At 44.6% G+C, this 16,180-nt stretch overlaps 1 protein-coding gene across 3 annotated transcripts in view; it reads right to left on the reverse strand.

The window, feature by feature from the left end:
• The window catches only part of UHRF1 (ubiquitin like with PHD and ring finger domains 1), a 39,699-nt gene that overhangs the window by 19,703 nt on the left and 3,816 nt on the right, over window positions 1–16,180 (reverse strand). The window contains exons 2-3 of one of the 3 annotated variants that reach the window (XM_032229420.1): window positions 14,535–15,268; window positions 2,877–3,043 (exon numbers count right to left, since the gene is read on the reverse strand). In XM_032229420.1, the coding sequence (XP_032085311.1) occupies window positions 2,877–3,029 (153 nt within the window). In that variant the 5' untranslated portion in view covers window positions 3,030–3,043; window positions 14,535–15,268. Of the gene's footprint in view, window positions 1–2,876; window positions 3,044–4,013; window positions 4,092–14,534; window positions 15,807–16,180 lie in introns of those variants that run through there. The other 2 variants (XM_032229387.1, XM_032229310.1) reach the window with 2 other exon arrangements.

Raw genomic sequence — 16,180 nt, forward strand, 5'->3', positions numbered from 1 at the left:
AAGACCATCTGTATGTTAATGGCACATAGATGGTAAAAATTGATATCTTTATCCTGTTAATAAGAAACAATAATCATTAAGCAAACAGGAGCCACTCAGCTGCATCAAAACCGGTCCTAGGAGTTCTGGCTAAGGACAACAGGAAGCCAGCAGCCACCAATACCGAGCTGACAAGTTGTGTAGAATCCAAAGACAACGTGGCTCAACACAAAGTGTATACTGTTTCACAAGAATGAACATTCTTCTCTGTAAAAGACAATTCTAAAAAAAACCAAGTTCTGCTAAAGACACCAGGATTAGTTTGCATTTTTGTTTTCTATATATCATTGACATTTCTGCATTCACACTGCAACTGTTTCATTTTTTTCTTCCCTGTCTGATTCTCATGGGACTGCCTGGACAAGACCCTGTAGTTTTTTTGGCATGGGTTCTCAGAAGGGGTTTGCCACTGCCTCCTTCTTGGGACAGAGTGAAAGTGTCTGGCCCAAGGTCACCCAGCTGGCATTGTGCCTGCCCAAAGCAGGAGAACCCACAACTGCCCGGTTTCTAGCCTGATATCTTTACCACTAAAACAGATTGGCTCTAATTTCATATTCTCCTAAAATGGAATGGAATGTAACAGACTCACACACATGAACTGACTGAAAAAATCTCTACCTTCCTTACTAGATTCACTGTTAATGCAAAGTGATCCTGCTATTGTACAGTTAAATTGGAGAAAATACTCTTCATTTCAGGTATAGATTAACTCCTTGAAGGGACTTCAAAGATCATAAAACAAGGTTTATTGATAACAGAAACGGAGCTGGAATACAGCACTTTCTAATGTCAAGCTAGTAGTCAGGGAAGCGATGCCAAAGGAATTACCAAGAAGCAAGTAAAAAAGAAGACACAACTTTTTGGGAGTCCAGAAGCTAAGAAAAGCCAGAGAAACTACTAGTGAATTCCAAGATTGTCAGCGAAAGTGGGAAGCTGGAAAAACCGTTCCCAAAAAAAAGAAAATGGCAACCCTACCCCCTTTCATCTTAAGGAAACTGAATGGATATGGGGACATGGCTATCTTTTTGTTTACCATCAAACACTGTGGGAACATTACCACTAGAGGGCAGTGCAGGTATTTTCTTTTTAAAAAAACAAAATTAATAAGCCTCTTTAGAAAGCTTTTAACCAGTTCCTAAGAGACTCACACCAAACTCATGCAGAAAAATTCAGCCAAAGAGCTAGAATTCTCCGTCTCTGTTAAGATTCATTAACTGAGCCATTCCTCGAGAAAAGCCATCTTACCCACTGTATAAGCAGCAACAGTTTCAATCCATTGGTACGTTCACTATAAGCAATCCAGGGGTTACGATAGCAGGACCAGGATTGCCATTGCTAAGCCATGCAGTTGTAAAGCACATTACAAATCCACATTGCTTAGCGCTGACAAGCCAACAATCCTGGATGCTGTCATAATCCCAACCCTTGCAGATTTTTAAGGGGGAAGTGGCAGAGTCCCAGGAGGGCTTGGGAGGCCACGCCAAGGAGTAGGGGGAGGGCTTGGGAGGCCTGGCGCAGGAAGATTACAGCGAGTGGGACAGCAGGGGAAATGCTGGATGGTCTAGTGGGTATAAGCTCAAGAGGGGAGGGGGGGGAGGGGGATACTCATTAGAGCTACTTGCAAACTTCCCTGGCAGCTTTCCCATTAACTTTGCTCGTGAGCAGCCAGCAGGGAAGGCTGCAAACAGCAATCACATGATCACGGGACGCTAGGTTGCAAAGCACCTGAATCATGATATGACCGCAGGGGGGCTGCAACGGCTGGAGCCTGGATCTAAGTATCACCCGTTCGCTGCTACTACCACCGCGGCTTTAAATGGTCACAGAACAAGAGGTCAATAAGTGGTCTGCCTGCATTGACAAAAGCGGTTCAGGCATGCAACACACATCAGTAGCATGGAGAGAACCTCACTGTTCACAGCAACTATTTCTGACATTGATCCAGCTCGATCAACCTTCAAATCACTGCTATAAAGGCACACATGGTTTTCCACCTAACTTTAATAAAAGTACATATGCTTTTTTTTAAAGGACACTCTTGAAATCTGAGTACACCATTTATGTCAAACTTGAACAGCCCTCTCTCAACAGGGAGAAGGGGGAGGATAGACACCATCTAGCTCCAGTCTACAACACAGTCCTTTCAACAGTTCTAAGGCTTCACACCCATTTGCATTACTCAGGTGACCCTGACCATAGGTTAAACCTTCAAGTGGCCTCAAGGAATAATGCAAAAGACCAACTGTCTTCAAGGAGTATAAATCCTTCCGTTCCCCACCATCCAGTCAGAGCTGAAGAAGCTTCTTGGATGAGAAGCAAAACGTCTTCAAAGGAAAAAAAACAACAAAGTCAAGTGGCCTCTTGAAAAAAAGCATCTTTGGGACAACTATAACCTGGATGAATGTGAATCTCTCTAGACAGAGTTGGAAGGGACCTTGGAGGTCTTCTAGTCCTTCCCCACCCCCATCCCCCACACTCAAGCAGTAAACCCTATGCCATGATTGCCCAATCTCTTCTTTAAAAGCCTCCAGTGTTCACAACTTCTGGAGGCAAGTTGTTCCACTGGTTAATTGTTCTGTCAGGACATTTCTCCTTAATTTTAGATTAATTCTTTCCTTGATTCGTTTCCATCCGTTGCTCCTTCTTTGGAGCTTTGCTTTGAAACTCCGCAACAGAAATCCAGAAGGGGGAGTTGAAGGCCTCCTACAACAAAACTATGCAAAGGAATCTACCGCACGTGGTAAGGAGTGAAGTGCCAAAGCGCCAAATTCCCACAAACGCTCATCGTCCCAACACGATTTGAACTCTTACTGGAGAGAAGAACGAAAGCTACGGACCTGTTTGCCTCGATAGAAAAGCCTCTGTCTGTCAGGTTCCACCCTGAAAACTTCATGGATCCTCTGCCGAAGCTCTTCCACTTTCGTAAGTTTGGAAAGAGAGTCCACCCGATGGGTCTCTTTCCCATCCATGGTGCGCACTTGGATCCACATTGTGGCGGTTGTCTCTGTGGAAGAATCACAAGCACATGAAGGAAGGGGCGACGGGAGAGTGTGCCTTCCCATCAACCCCCAATTATGCCCCCAAACACGTGCCCACCCCTCACAAGTGCCCCTCATTCAACCTAGAAACGCCTCCATGTTTGTGCGACAAACGGTCCCATTTTGCATCCATTGTGCAAATCCAACATCATCCCCCCCATGTCCAAGACCCCCCCCACTCTCTCCTCCCAGTCTCCCCCCCCCCCTGGATGTTAACAGGATGCCATTCGTTTCATCAACACCACTCATTTCATCTGGCTGAAATAAATGCATTTATTGCCAATACTTTTTATTTGTTTGTTGGGAGGGGGGGGGAAATAATTAATCCCACGATGACCAGTCAGCTTGGAGAAACCCAATGAAATGGACATACCCTTGGAGGCAGATGACTAAAATTTAGCTCTGAAGCTAAATTTTGACTAAATAAAAGTAAAGTAATGGGTTAGTTCTCTTCAAAAAAAAAAAAAAAAAGCAAATTATTACTAGCAATGGCATTGCTGCTGTTGTGTCATTTCCCAATAGCCCGTTTCTTGGAAAAAGTTCTCCAGATGTCGAATATAAAAGTTACACAACCGTCTTTCCCCAGTTTCGTAACAACCCCCCCCCAATTAAAAACAAGGTTCCCATGACAACTATGGCCTTATTTTCCCTTCCCCCCAAACCCCCAAGCGCTCTCTTCAGCCCCTTCAGGGTCCCCCTCCCCAAATCCCCCCCCAAGAGCGCCCCCATTCCTAGAAGCACCTAAACTGACCAGCCTCCCCTCCATATCTATAGGCGGCTGGGACGCCCCCCCTTCACGGAACCCCCAATTCCAGCTTGCCCCACACAAAGGGTCCCCCCAATGAAGCCCAGTCTGCCCCGGCGCTCGAAACCCTCCTCCGGTTCGGCCCTCTCTCCCCCCAAGGCGGCCCGTGTGAGGGGGCTCCCCTTCCGTACCTGACCGGCCGTTTGCCCCCTCGGAGCCACTCGACAACCCCACAGCGCGACCGCTCAACCGAACCTCTTGGCTGGGTTTTTTTTTCCTTTCCCCGTCTTGCTTTTTTTTCCCTTGCGCTCCGCCTACCCGGAGCGCCGCCCCCTTCCCCGCTCCTCGCCCCCCGATTGGCCGCGCGCCCCGGAAGGCGGGACGCCCATAAGCCGCTTTCCTTCAGGAAAGGCTCCAGCTCCCGCCTTCCCGCCCCCCAGCCAGCCAGCAAGTTCGGCTGCGCTCCTCGTCTCTCTTCCCCCCCCCCTCCGACGACTTGCCTGTTCCTCCTCGCGGAGTTCAAGGCGCGCGCCACAAATTGAAAAAAAACCGCCGAGCCGCGAGGATTGGAAAAGGGAAGTCTCGCGAGATGTTACAAAAAAAAAAACGCGAAGCCGAAGGAAAAGCGCTTGAGGGAAAGGGGGAAAAAGCCGATGAATTTAAAGGGACAGGCTGCATTTTGAGCTCCCTTCTCCTTTGCAACAATTTTGCGCGTTATTTCGAAAAGGAGACTGGCGATTTTCAGTTGGATTTGCAGCAGAAGGCAGCACGACAATTTGGCCAGCCAAAATTAAAGCCCTATCCATTGCAAGCCTCCCCCTAACGTCATTTATTTATTTGTTCAATGGCTATGGGATAGGCTTACTTAAAAAAAATAATTCGATTAATTTAATTAATGGATCATGATTTCCTATGCAACTTATTTTCCAAAACAAAAAAAAAGCATCTGTGGACTCAATTTCCCTGCAAATACGTTGCATCATAGCCTGAAAGGGAAAACAATCAGTAAAACTTGCAAAACAATGAGTAAATTTTTGGAAATGATAACTGAGCAACATATTGAGTTTAAAGCAGAAACATGCCTTTTAGTATACTGTTGGAAAGTTATGATAAAGCAACTGCATATTTAGTGTTACATACTGACGGCAGCAAGAATGATATATACTAAATATTAAAAATTAAAGATAAAGACTCGGAATATTATGGAATAAATGGATAGAGACAAGAGGTAGAAATGAGAGAAAATAAGTTTACGAATGTCAATAATAGTATGGAAAATAAAGATGTATAAAACAGTAACTATACTAAGGGGAAAACTGTAAATAGGCTAATGTAAGAAGAAATTTAGTTAAAAGTTTTTTTTTTCTTTTTGGTCATACCACTATAATTACTGTTATTATATTATTTTATTGTTATTAGCTTGTGTGTTAAGATTTACTATCAACTTTTCTTTGTCTTTGCTTTATTTGTAATTGTTATCCTGACAAGGCACTGCCTTTCCAAAATGTTTATGAATAAAAACCATTTTTTAAAAAGCGTAAATTTTTGCAACTCATTTGAAGCTTAACTCCAAAATATTTCCAATATTTATGCAGAATTACCTAACCAAGGTTGTAGCAATAATCCTGTGGCATCTTTAATACTTGCCCAATTTATTGCAGCAGGAATCTGCCTCTTGGTTAGGAGTTACAATACCTATAATGCACAGCAGGGCATTTAGACAAGACTGTCAGAAGCCGTGGAGAGGCTGGAGTCTATTACAATCGACAAAATTGTAATTATAATTATTTATCCAGTATATATGAGATTGCTGGATTCAGAACGATTCAAGCTGGCATGTGGGAAAGATTTAAAAGTTCCACCAGAAAAGGATAGACAGAGGAAAGACTGAAAGTATCCACCTTTGAAAAACACACAAAAAATATATCCTAAAGTTCTTTAAAAGATTTCTGAATCGTCCTGGTCCAGTACCTTATGGAAAAACCAGATTTTTAAAATCTTTCCAAAAGGATTGCATAGCACAAGCCTCAAAGCTAAATGTCTTGAGTTATAATGACAAAGAAATGCAAATGAAAAATGGGTGTAGAGGCAACAAAACGTATTTACATCACAATTGATTTATTTTGTAATGTATTTATATTTCTTCAGAGCATGGAATTGCGAGCATTTCGCCAGAGACAGGGCGAAAACACTCGGCCAATCGTAAACGGTGAAGTCGGCTGGAAATAATATCTTTACTGTATCTATTATAGCTAACGCCTCAATGAATATTTTGCTTTTTTTCCCTTTGTCGCCCAGCCATTCTTCCTATATAACCCTGTCCCACCCACCTTCCACCAATTCGTCACCGGTTAGGAATTTTCTCCCGCCCGTCCAGTCCTGATCTCCTAACTACTGCCTTGATCCTGTTTGGGGATCGCTTTTGTGATCCACCACGTGGCACGCGGGAAAATACCAGGCGAAATTCCCAGATTTCTCTGCTGTCCTTAGGGCCTCCAATCTGCTCACAGTTGCTTTTGTTCCCAAACTGAAAGACACAACATTGAGGCGTTCGCTGATATTTTGAAGACGCAACAAACATTGATGGCACCAGATTCTGGATTCTGTGGCAGAGCTGCCCGTCGAGCCTTGTGCTGGGAGGGCAGCTATGCCACAGGAAGGGCGAGGTCACCACAAAATAACACAGAGGCTACAACTGAAGGCAACTGACTTTAAGCATCCATGAAAACATTAAAGTGGTATTTCTCAGCCTCTGGAAAATTAAGATGTGTAGACTTCAATTCCCAGAATTCCCCAGCCAGCAGAGGTCCAAATATTGTATTGGTTCTGAATAACTGTTCCATTACAGATAGTCCTCATCTTAGGACCACAACTGAGCCCCAAATTTCTGTTGCTAAGCGAGATATTTGTTCAGTGAGTTTTGCTCCATTTTTACGAGCTTTCTTGCCACAGTTGTTAATTGAATCACTGCAGTTAAGTTGGTCCCACAATTGTTAAGTGAATCTGACTCCCTCACTCCCTTGGCTTGTCAGGAGGTCGCAAAAGGGGATCATGTGACCCCGGGACACTGCAAACGTCATAAATGAGTCAGTTGCCAAGCGTCCAAATTTTGATCACGTGGTCACAGGGATGCTGCAACGGTCACAAGTATGAAAAAGTCTTACATCACTTTTTTCAGTGCCGTCGTAATTTCAAATGGCCAGTAAGTGAATGGTTGCAAGTTGAGGTCTACCTGTACCTGGTGGTCTCTTTTCCAAGTCCTCAACTTACAACCACAATTGAGCCCAAAATCTATGCTGTTAAGTAAGAAATGTGTTGTTAAGTGAGTTTTGACGCTTTATGACTCTTCTCGCCACGTTGGCTAAGTGAATTCCTACAGCTGTTGAATTAGTAACCGGGTTGTTAAGTGAATCTGGTTTCCTCTTTTGACTTTGCTTGCCAGAAGGTCGCATGACCCCGGGACACTGCAGCCGTCATAAATATGAGCCAGTTTTCAAGCCTCGGAATTTTGACGACATGACCATGGGGATGCTGCAACGGTCATAAGTTGCAAAATGGTCACAGGTCGCTTTTTTCAGTGCTGTTGTAATTTGAACGGTCACTAAATGAACTCTTGTAAGTGGAGGACTACCTTTACGAAACATGGATAAAAGGTTAGCATTCGCCCTCCAATTATTCACCCTGGTGTCACCATCCAAGTGGTTTTTCTGACAATATTGAACTAATCTGTCGTTATCTTTTAAACTACATGGTGAAGATTATTTAGGGGATGTGGTCAGGGGTCTCCAACCTTGGCAACGTTTAAGCCTGGAGGACTTCAACTCCCAGAATTCCCCAGGCAGCTTGGGAGTTGAAGTCCACCAGGCTTAAAGTTGCCAATGCTGCTTTAGACCTTAAGCATGTGATTTAGATCCTCTGACATCCATAATTTATTTAGGTTATCCTACTATAGGTAGTCCTCAACATACAACAGTTCATTTAGTAACCATTCGAAGTTACAATAGCATTAAAAATAGTGACATGACCAGTTTTCGTACTTACGACCGTTGCAGCATCCCCATGGTTAAATGAACAAAATTCAGATGCTTGGCCATGGGTTCATATTTATGACGGTCACAGTGTCCCGGGGCCAACATGATCCCCTTTTGCGACCTTCCGACAGATAAAGCCAATGGGGTAGCCAGATTCACTTAACAACCGTGTTACTAACTTAACAACCTCAGTGATTCCTTGAACAACTATGGGTAGAAAAGTTATAAAAAGAGGAACAAAACTCACTCCTTTAGCAAGAGAAAGTTCGGGCTCCGTTGTAGTTCTAAGTCGAGGACTACCTGTATTTCATGAAAGCAGTGCAGATTTTCAGAGGGGCTAGGAGTCGTAAGGGCCAAAAATGGTCCCTCCAAATGATTTTGCGATGCACGCACATCCCTCTTGCCTTTTCTTCCAAATTTTCATATTTTGCCCCTCCAAGTCTGAACCAGGCCCAATCCTGCTTAGCTTCCCAGCAAAGAGAAGGTGAGACAGATTCTCTGCCCAAACAGGAAACGGGCTTCCAAACTTGTGATTAAGAGTTAGAAGACCAATAAGAACCTCTCTAATCAGCCTCGGGAACCATTGATTTCCTAACCCAAAGGATCTCGTACATTTCAAAAATGTGCTTCTGCTCTTGTTAAGCTACCTGTGGGGGGAGGGGGGGTGTCAATGGAATGAATGAATGAACCTTCTAAAATTGAACCTTATGTGCACAGGGATACATGTGATTGTTATTTTACTACATTCTGTATTACATCACTGCGTTGGGTTCCAACATTAGGGGGAGAATGCGCCACGCCCCCTCCTGGCCCGTTTTTGCTCCCAGGAGGCTGCAGGGAGGCCTACTAGGCCTAAAACAGGGGCATGGAGCGTGTGTGCAGTGTGCCCCCCCCATGACCTGTTTTTGCTCCCAAGAGGCTGCAGGGAGGCCTACTAGGCCCAAAACAGGGGCACAGGTGTGTGTGAGGGGGAGTCCCCTCCTGACCCGTTTTTGCTCCCAGGAGGCTGCAGGGAGGCCTACTAGGCCCAAAACAGGGGCACGGGGGGGAGGGGTGTTGTCGCACATGCATTGCATTATGAGTGCAGGCACTTTTGGCACGCGACGATGAAAAGGTTGGCCATCACTGGGATAGGTGGTACCTGGCTCAATAGTAGTAACTGCAATAGGGGTTTTGGAGTCCTAGTGGACAATCATTTAAACATGAGCCAGCAGCTGCCAACACAGTCCTTAGGCTGCATGAACAGAAAGACAACGCCAAGGTCACAAGAAGTGATAAACACCACTTCATACTCCCATTAGTGAGGCCACAATCCTGCATCCACTTTTGTTCCCCCGAATACAAGAAAGATGTTGAGACTCTGGAAAGAGTGCAGAGAAGAGCAACAAAGAGGATGAGGGGACTGGAGACTGAACTGTATGGGGAATGATTGAAGGAACTAGGTATATGTCAAGTTTAACAAAGAGAAGGACATGATAGCATCTTCCAATATTTGAAGGGCTGCCCCAAAGAAGAGGGAGTCAAGCGATTCTCCAAAGTGCCTGAAAGCAGGAAAAGAAGCAATGGATGGAAATTAATAAAGGAGAGAAGCAACCGAGAACTAAAGGAGAAATTTCCTGACAGTTAGAGCAATTAATCAGTGGAACAACTTCCCTCCAGAGGTTGTGAATGCCCCAACACTGGAAGTCTTTAAGATGTTGGATAGCCATTTGTCTGAAACGGTATAAGGTTTCCTGCCTAGGCAGGGGGTTGGACTAGAAGACCTCCAAGGTCCCTTCCATTTCTGTTATACTGTTACCGTGAAGATCACTTTTATAAGAAGGCAGAGCAAATGAATTTGGAACTTCTGCCCAAATTCTGGGAGTTGAAGTCCGCATGTCTTACTTGCCACATTTGAGAAAAACCGGCCCGAAAGTCTCTGTTTCTACCGCAGGCTGATATTTTTTTTTAATATTTCAATCTTTATTGGAGTTCCTAAACACGCTGAAAGTTGTTTTTCTATTGCTTAGTTTAGTTTTCCTTTGGGGAAAACCCACATGCCTGTCCAATGAATATGTATTTTTAAGAAGGGCGGAGCAGCTATTTCTAGGTAAAAATATAAATCAGAACTCGAAGCAGCCGTTGACAACAGAACTGAATTCCAAACTTCAGTCAGCTCAATAGATATCACTTTTTTTTTCCTTCTTGAGAGGGAAGAAAAGGTCAACAATCATGGAATTGTCCTGCTTTATCGAGATCAAAGCTGCAGCTCTTGGGATTCAGGGTCAAACTCACAAACACAAAAACACACACAGATGCACATTCCAGTTGGAAATTTCTTTCCCCTGATTGGAACGTGAAGGGAGGGAGGGAGGGAGGAAGGAAGGAAAGAAGGAAGGAGGAAAGGAGGGAGGGGGAGAAGAAGGAAAGGAAGGAGGGCAGGAGGAAGGAAGGAAGGAAAGAAGTGAGGAAAGGAGGGAGGGAGAAAAGAAGGAAGGAAAGGAAGAAGGGAGGGAGGAAGGAAGGAAAGAAGGAAGGAGGAAAGGGGGGAGGGAGAGAAGAAAGAAGGAAGGAAAGGAAGGGCAGGAGGAAGGAAGGAAGGAAGGAAGGAAAGAAGGGAGGAAAGGAGGGAGGGAGAAAAGAAGGAAGGAAAGGGAGGGAGGAAGGAAGGAAAGGAAGGAAGGACGGAGGAAGGCAGTAAGTCGTAGTGGCAGTTGTTACAATGCAGTATTGCAGGCTGATTATGCTTATTGCCAAGAATTCAATCCTGACTGGATCATGCCTGATTCATCCTTCCATCCTTCCCAGGTTTGAGATCAGTAAAATGAGGGCCCAGATTGTTACAGGCAAGGGCTGACTCAGTGTAAACCACTTAGAGGGCTGTAAAGCACTGTGAAGCTGTATATAAGTGTTACTTCAACACACACTTGGAAAAGGATTCAAGAGAATCCTTTAGCTAGAGCCAAGCTTGAAAAAAAAAAGCGATTGCTTTTAAAATCAAAGCGACCACACAGCTGTTTTAATAAGACAATTCATTAAAGCAGCCATCTGTTTCTTTTTTTTCAGTCTCAAAGGCAACCAAGACATAGCCAGCTTTAATGAAACGGCAACAGTTGTTGTTAGATTCATGCATTACCCGGAGCAGTTCTGAATCATTTTCATAGCACATGTGCCAATAGTAAATACCCGTAAGTAGTTTCATAATCACAGCCTAAGTCTAAATGTTTTAGCTCCATGTATTCATGAGACATAGAATTGGTAGGAACAATTTGAGGCCACCATGTCTGCTCCGCACACAGAGCCAAGTAGATCTTTAGATTTTTGTGGCATAAAAAGGAAACAGCTGCCGAAGGCGTAACCATCCCGTCCCTCTGCGTCATGTTCATCTGGCAATTATGGCCGCCACAAAAAGAATGAACGTGGGGGCTGCCGGCTTAGAGCCATCCCGGGAAATCTGCAGGAGACGGGAGATTGAAGGGGCTGTCCTGTAAGCCTTGGCCAGGAATGATTGACGTCAGGCAGCGTAGTATTGCATTGAAAGACTTGGAGGGGGGTCTGAGAGGTCATCCAGTCTGACCCCCTCACCTGCTCTGGGTATGATCCACTTGGAGCAACTGACGGATGACTGTTGCAACCTTAAAGGAAGTCAGGTGGGAAGCTATTTGATGGGTTGATTGCCCATAAACAGTTGTGGACTTAACAACCACAACTGAGACCAACATTTCCGTTACTAAGCAAGACAGCTGTTAAGTGAGTTTTGCCCCTTTTTACCACCTTTCCTGCCACAGTTGCTAAGTGAAACTGTAGTTAAGTTAGTAACACGGCTGTTAAGTGAATTCCCCACTGGGCGCTTCTCAGGATGCAAAAGAGAATCACGTGACCTGCAACCGTCATAAATATGAGCCAGTTACCCAGCATCCGAATCTTGATCATGTGTCCATGGGGATGCTGCAGTGGTTATAAGTGTGAAAACGGTCATAAATCACTTTTTTCAGTTGGTTACTAAATGAACAATGCCAATTACCTCCCAAAGACCTATCAGATCCCACAGACTAGGCCTCCTCCGAATTCCATCCACCGGCCAATGCCGATTGTCGACCACCCGGAAGAGGGCCTTTTCTGTGGCTGCTCCGGCCCTCTGGAACGATCTCCCCGTGGAGATCCGGACCCTCTCCACCTTCAGGCTTTCCGCAAAGCCGTCAAAACCTGGCTGTTCCAACAGGCCTGGGGCTGATGAGTTCCCATCCCCAGTCGAATTGTGTGGCTGTTGACTGCTTTTTAAATTGTTTCCGTATTTTGTTCTTTGTTTTTGTCTGTATTATTCCCTTCCCCTTCGGTTTGTTAGCCGCCCTGAGTCCCTCCGGGAATAAGGCGGCATACAAGTGTAATAAACCTTGAACTGTTGTAAGGCGAGGACTCCCAGTCTTCAATTCTGTCTAGATCTGCCCCATAGGAAGAAAGTTATTTTCCACTAGCCCAGAAGGAAGGATCAGAATCAACCCTAAAATCAAGGGAAATTTCATAACTGTATTCATTTGCTAAAAATATACATGCCGTCCATCTTACTCTCAGATTGGGTCCCTACGGCCTACATAACTGTACGGGGCTGTCAGCCTACGGAACAGGCTGCCACATGATGGCTTAAGTGCTTGCTTCCCTAGAGGCTGGACCAATAATTTCTTAGATGCGTCTAGTGGATCTTACCTTGGGAGTGGGAGTGTGAGTGTGTGTGTATGTGTGTGTGTTGTCAGACTGGATGATCTCTAAGATCCCCTCCAAATCTTTCAAAACCAATACAGATAGTCCTTGACTTACAACCATTCATTTAGTGATGGCTCAAAGTTACAACGGTGCTGAAAAAAGGGACTTGACCACTGTTCAAACTACGATCATCGCATGCAACAATCCCCGCGGTCACATGATCAAAATTTGAATGCTTGGCAACTGGTATGTATGTATGAGGGTTGTAGCATCCCGGGGTCACATGATCCCCTTTTACGACTTTCTGACAAGCAAAGAGGTAAGACAGATTCACTTAACAACCACGTTACCAATTCAAAAACTGCAGTGATTCGCTTAGCAACCAGGGCTAAGAAAGGTCATAAAGTGGGGCAAGACTCCCTTAGCGACTGTCTTGCTCAACAGTGGAAATTTTGGCCTCAATTGGGGTCATAATTCGAGGACTGCCTGTCTATAGGCAGTCAGCCCATGCAACAGCCTGCCACGTGATGTTATTAAATGCGTTTCCCTAAAGGTTGCACCAGTCATCCATCAGATGGCCTGAGTGGATCGTACCTTCAGCAGGGTAGTGGGTGGTCAGGCTGGATGAGCTCTAAGACCCCACTCCAAGTTTTTCAAAGCAATATTACGCTACCTGATGTCAACTCCATCGTTCCTTGCAAAGGAACAGCCTGCCTCGTGAGGTTATTAAATGCATGCTTCCCTAAAGGTTGCACCAATCATCCGTCAGCTGGCCTGAGTGAATCGTACCCAGAGCAGGAGAGCGGGGGAGTCAGGCTGGATGACCTCTAAGATCCCCCTCCAAGTCTTTCAAAGTGATTATGCTACCTGACATCAACTCCATCGTTCCTGGCCAACAGCCTCTTCGATGTCCCGTCTCCTGCAGATTTCCCAGGACGGTTCTAAGCCAGCGGCACCCACGTTGATTCCCTTTGTGGCGGCCATAATTACCAGATGAACATGACGCAGAGGGACAAGGCGGGCTACGCCTCCGGCGGCTGTTTCCTTCTTACGCCACAAAAATCCAGGGCAGACCGTGTGTGCCAACCCCACGTGGCCTTCCAAGTTTCATTTTGTTCTCAAGCTGGGTTGGGTAAAAATTTGGTTTTACTTCCCCCTTGGGAGAAATTTCAAAGGAGCTACTGGGATGGTATTTGGGGTATACAGTCAGCCCGGCTGCCCGTTTATCCTAATTTATTTTGTGTAGATGGTTTTTTTTTTAATTAATCATTTTGTCTTTTCGATGGTTTTAATTGCATGGCCCTTTTTTTTAGAATTGTAAGCCACCCAGAGTCACACGCACACAAAGCCACTCCCTTGAATTGGGCGGCTATAAGAATTGAATGGGGAAAAAATTAAAATGAAATGAAAAATAAAATAAGGAAATGTGAAAAATAAAATAAGGAAGTAAAATAAAATAAAAAGAACAGAATGAATAATTGAAAACAAATAAAAAGTAAAATGTAAAGTGAATTAAAAAAAAGAAAAAATCAAATCATAATATAAAATATAATATCTAACATGACCTCACAAAATTAAATAAAAAAATAAAAAAGTAATAAAATGAATAAAGAAAATAAATACAATAAAAATAAAACAAATAATTACATAAAGTAATAAAATAAAATGTTTTTTTAAAAAGATAATGCAGAGCCCATTAATGACTTGGTCAAATACCATACATACAAAAATTTCCAGTTTGTGGAGTTGCAAATCTTTTAGCAATGCAAATCTATCATTTGTTTGATTACCCCAGTATCCCAGACCTTGCCCTTTTTAAAAAAATGCATTTTGGCATCTGCACGACCAAGAGCAAAGGGGGGTGGGAGACACCCTTTCCCACCACCAGGAACCCAGATTCCCCATCCCCACGTGCAAACACCCGGGATTAAGTCCAACCTCATCCCGCAAGCCTTCTGGGTTCTGTCTTTGCAGCATGGAAGGACTTTAGAAAATACTCACTGTGCCCAAACGGATCTTTCTTACTCCTCTTCCCCCAGATCCAAAGGTTGGCGCCTCTTCTTTTTTTTTAAACCAAAAGAAAAGAGCAAAACTTGCAATCGGCGGGTTCCAGTCTTGGCAAATGCAAACTTCAAAGAGATTTTTATTTTTATTTTTAATTATTATTTTTTGCACGAGAAGAGCCCGAGATTTCTAGGCAACGGAGCTGCAGAAGAACAGGTAACGCGGCAGCCGCGCCAAAAAAAGAGAAAAACCTGCTTTTTCTCCCTCTGCTTTTTTTTTTTTACAACTCCCGGCTTTGGAGTTTGGCGGGGAAATTCGCCCGGCGGCGAACGAGGCCTCCTGATTGGTCGGCGGTGGCGGGAATCTGAGAAAAGGGGCGTGGCTTGAGGAAGGAAGTCCTTCATCGGCCTGGTCTCCCTCCCGCGTTCCTGAGGAGTAGCTCCTGACTGCGCAGGCGCAAAAGTCTTGCTGATATTTTTATTATTCTTATTGTTGTTATTATTTTATTTATTTTTTTGAGGTTGTATTCTTGGGGGCTGGGTTGAAATCTTTGGACAGTCAGGTTCTCGCTTTGTCTTTCCATTCTGAAAAATAAAATCCTTCTTGTTTCTTGGAGTGTCAACTCGTGGTATGCTCAGAGGCACTCTTGTTCTGGCCACTTTGGAAAGCAGGAAGTCTTAGCACTGCCATTGTCAAGATTATCCCTGCCTGGACATCATCTTCTCCTCTGCCTAGAGAGAACGTTAAAACGTTAATTAACAATTAATCCTTCATGAAAGATTAAAATTAAAGCGTGGTTAAGCCACCTTTTCCCATGCATCTTGGGCATGAGGTCCCATAATCCACAATGGCCACTCTGGGAATTGGGGAATTTGTCATCGCACACATCTGAGGATGCCAGGTTGCCAAAAAAAAAAAAAAATGACTTTTCACATGGCTGGAAGGGTTACAATTTATTTTAAGAACCAGAAGGTCGTAAAAAGGAATTCACGGGACCCTGGAACACTGCAACCGTCATAAATACGAGTCAGTTGCCAAGCATCTGAATTTGGATGGGGATCCTGGAACGGTCAGAACTGAGAATAACAGTCATAAGTCTCTCTCTCCAGTGTCAACACAACTTCAGCTGGTCACTAAAAAAAAAAGATTGTGACGACTTCCTGTATGCTAAATTGGGTTAGTGTTAAAATGCTGAAACTCTAGTTCAGCGATGCCTAACCTTTTTGTGGTTGCGTGCCGAAAGAGCACACACCCTGCCCAGCTCTAATGCAACACATCCACAACCCCATGTGCAACCCGCCCCCTCGTGCAACTCCCCATTCATATGCACGACATTCCCCCGCATTCCCCCGTTCATGTGCCCTGCCCCTGCCCATTTTTGGCTTCCAGGTTGGTGCTGGAGGCCTTCCAGACCAAAATGGGGTGCGGGACGGGGACCCCACTCACGCCCGCCCCCCTTTTGTTTGGCAGAATATTACATTTCCCTGGATCAGAAATGGAGAAATATGTTTTTAGGTAGGAAACAGACTCACTCTTAATAGCCCCCACCTTTGTCAATGGGCCATTAAGGGCTGAGCCACTCTATTCTACATAACAAAGATCTTCCCCCCTTCAGCTCCAGGGTGATGGGATTAAGGCATGAT

This window comes from Thamnophis elegans, chromosome 1, assembly GCF_009769535.1.
Source record: "Thamnophis elegans isolate rThaEle1 chromosome 1, rThaEle1.pri, whole genome shotgun sequence".
NCBI lineage: Eukaryota > Metazoa > Chordata > Lepidosauria > Squamata > Colubridae > Thamnophis > Thamnophis elegans.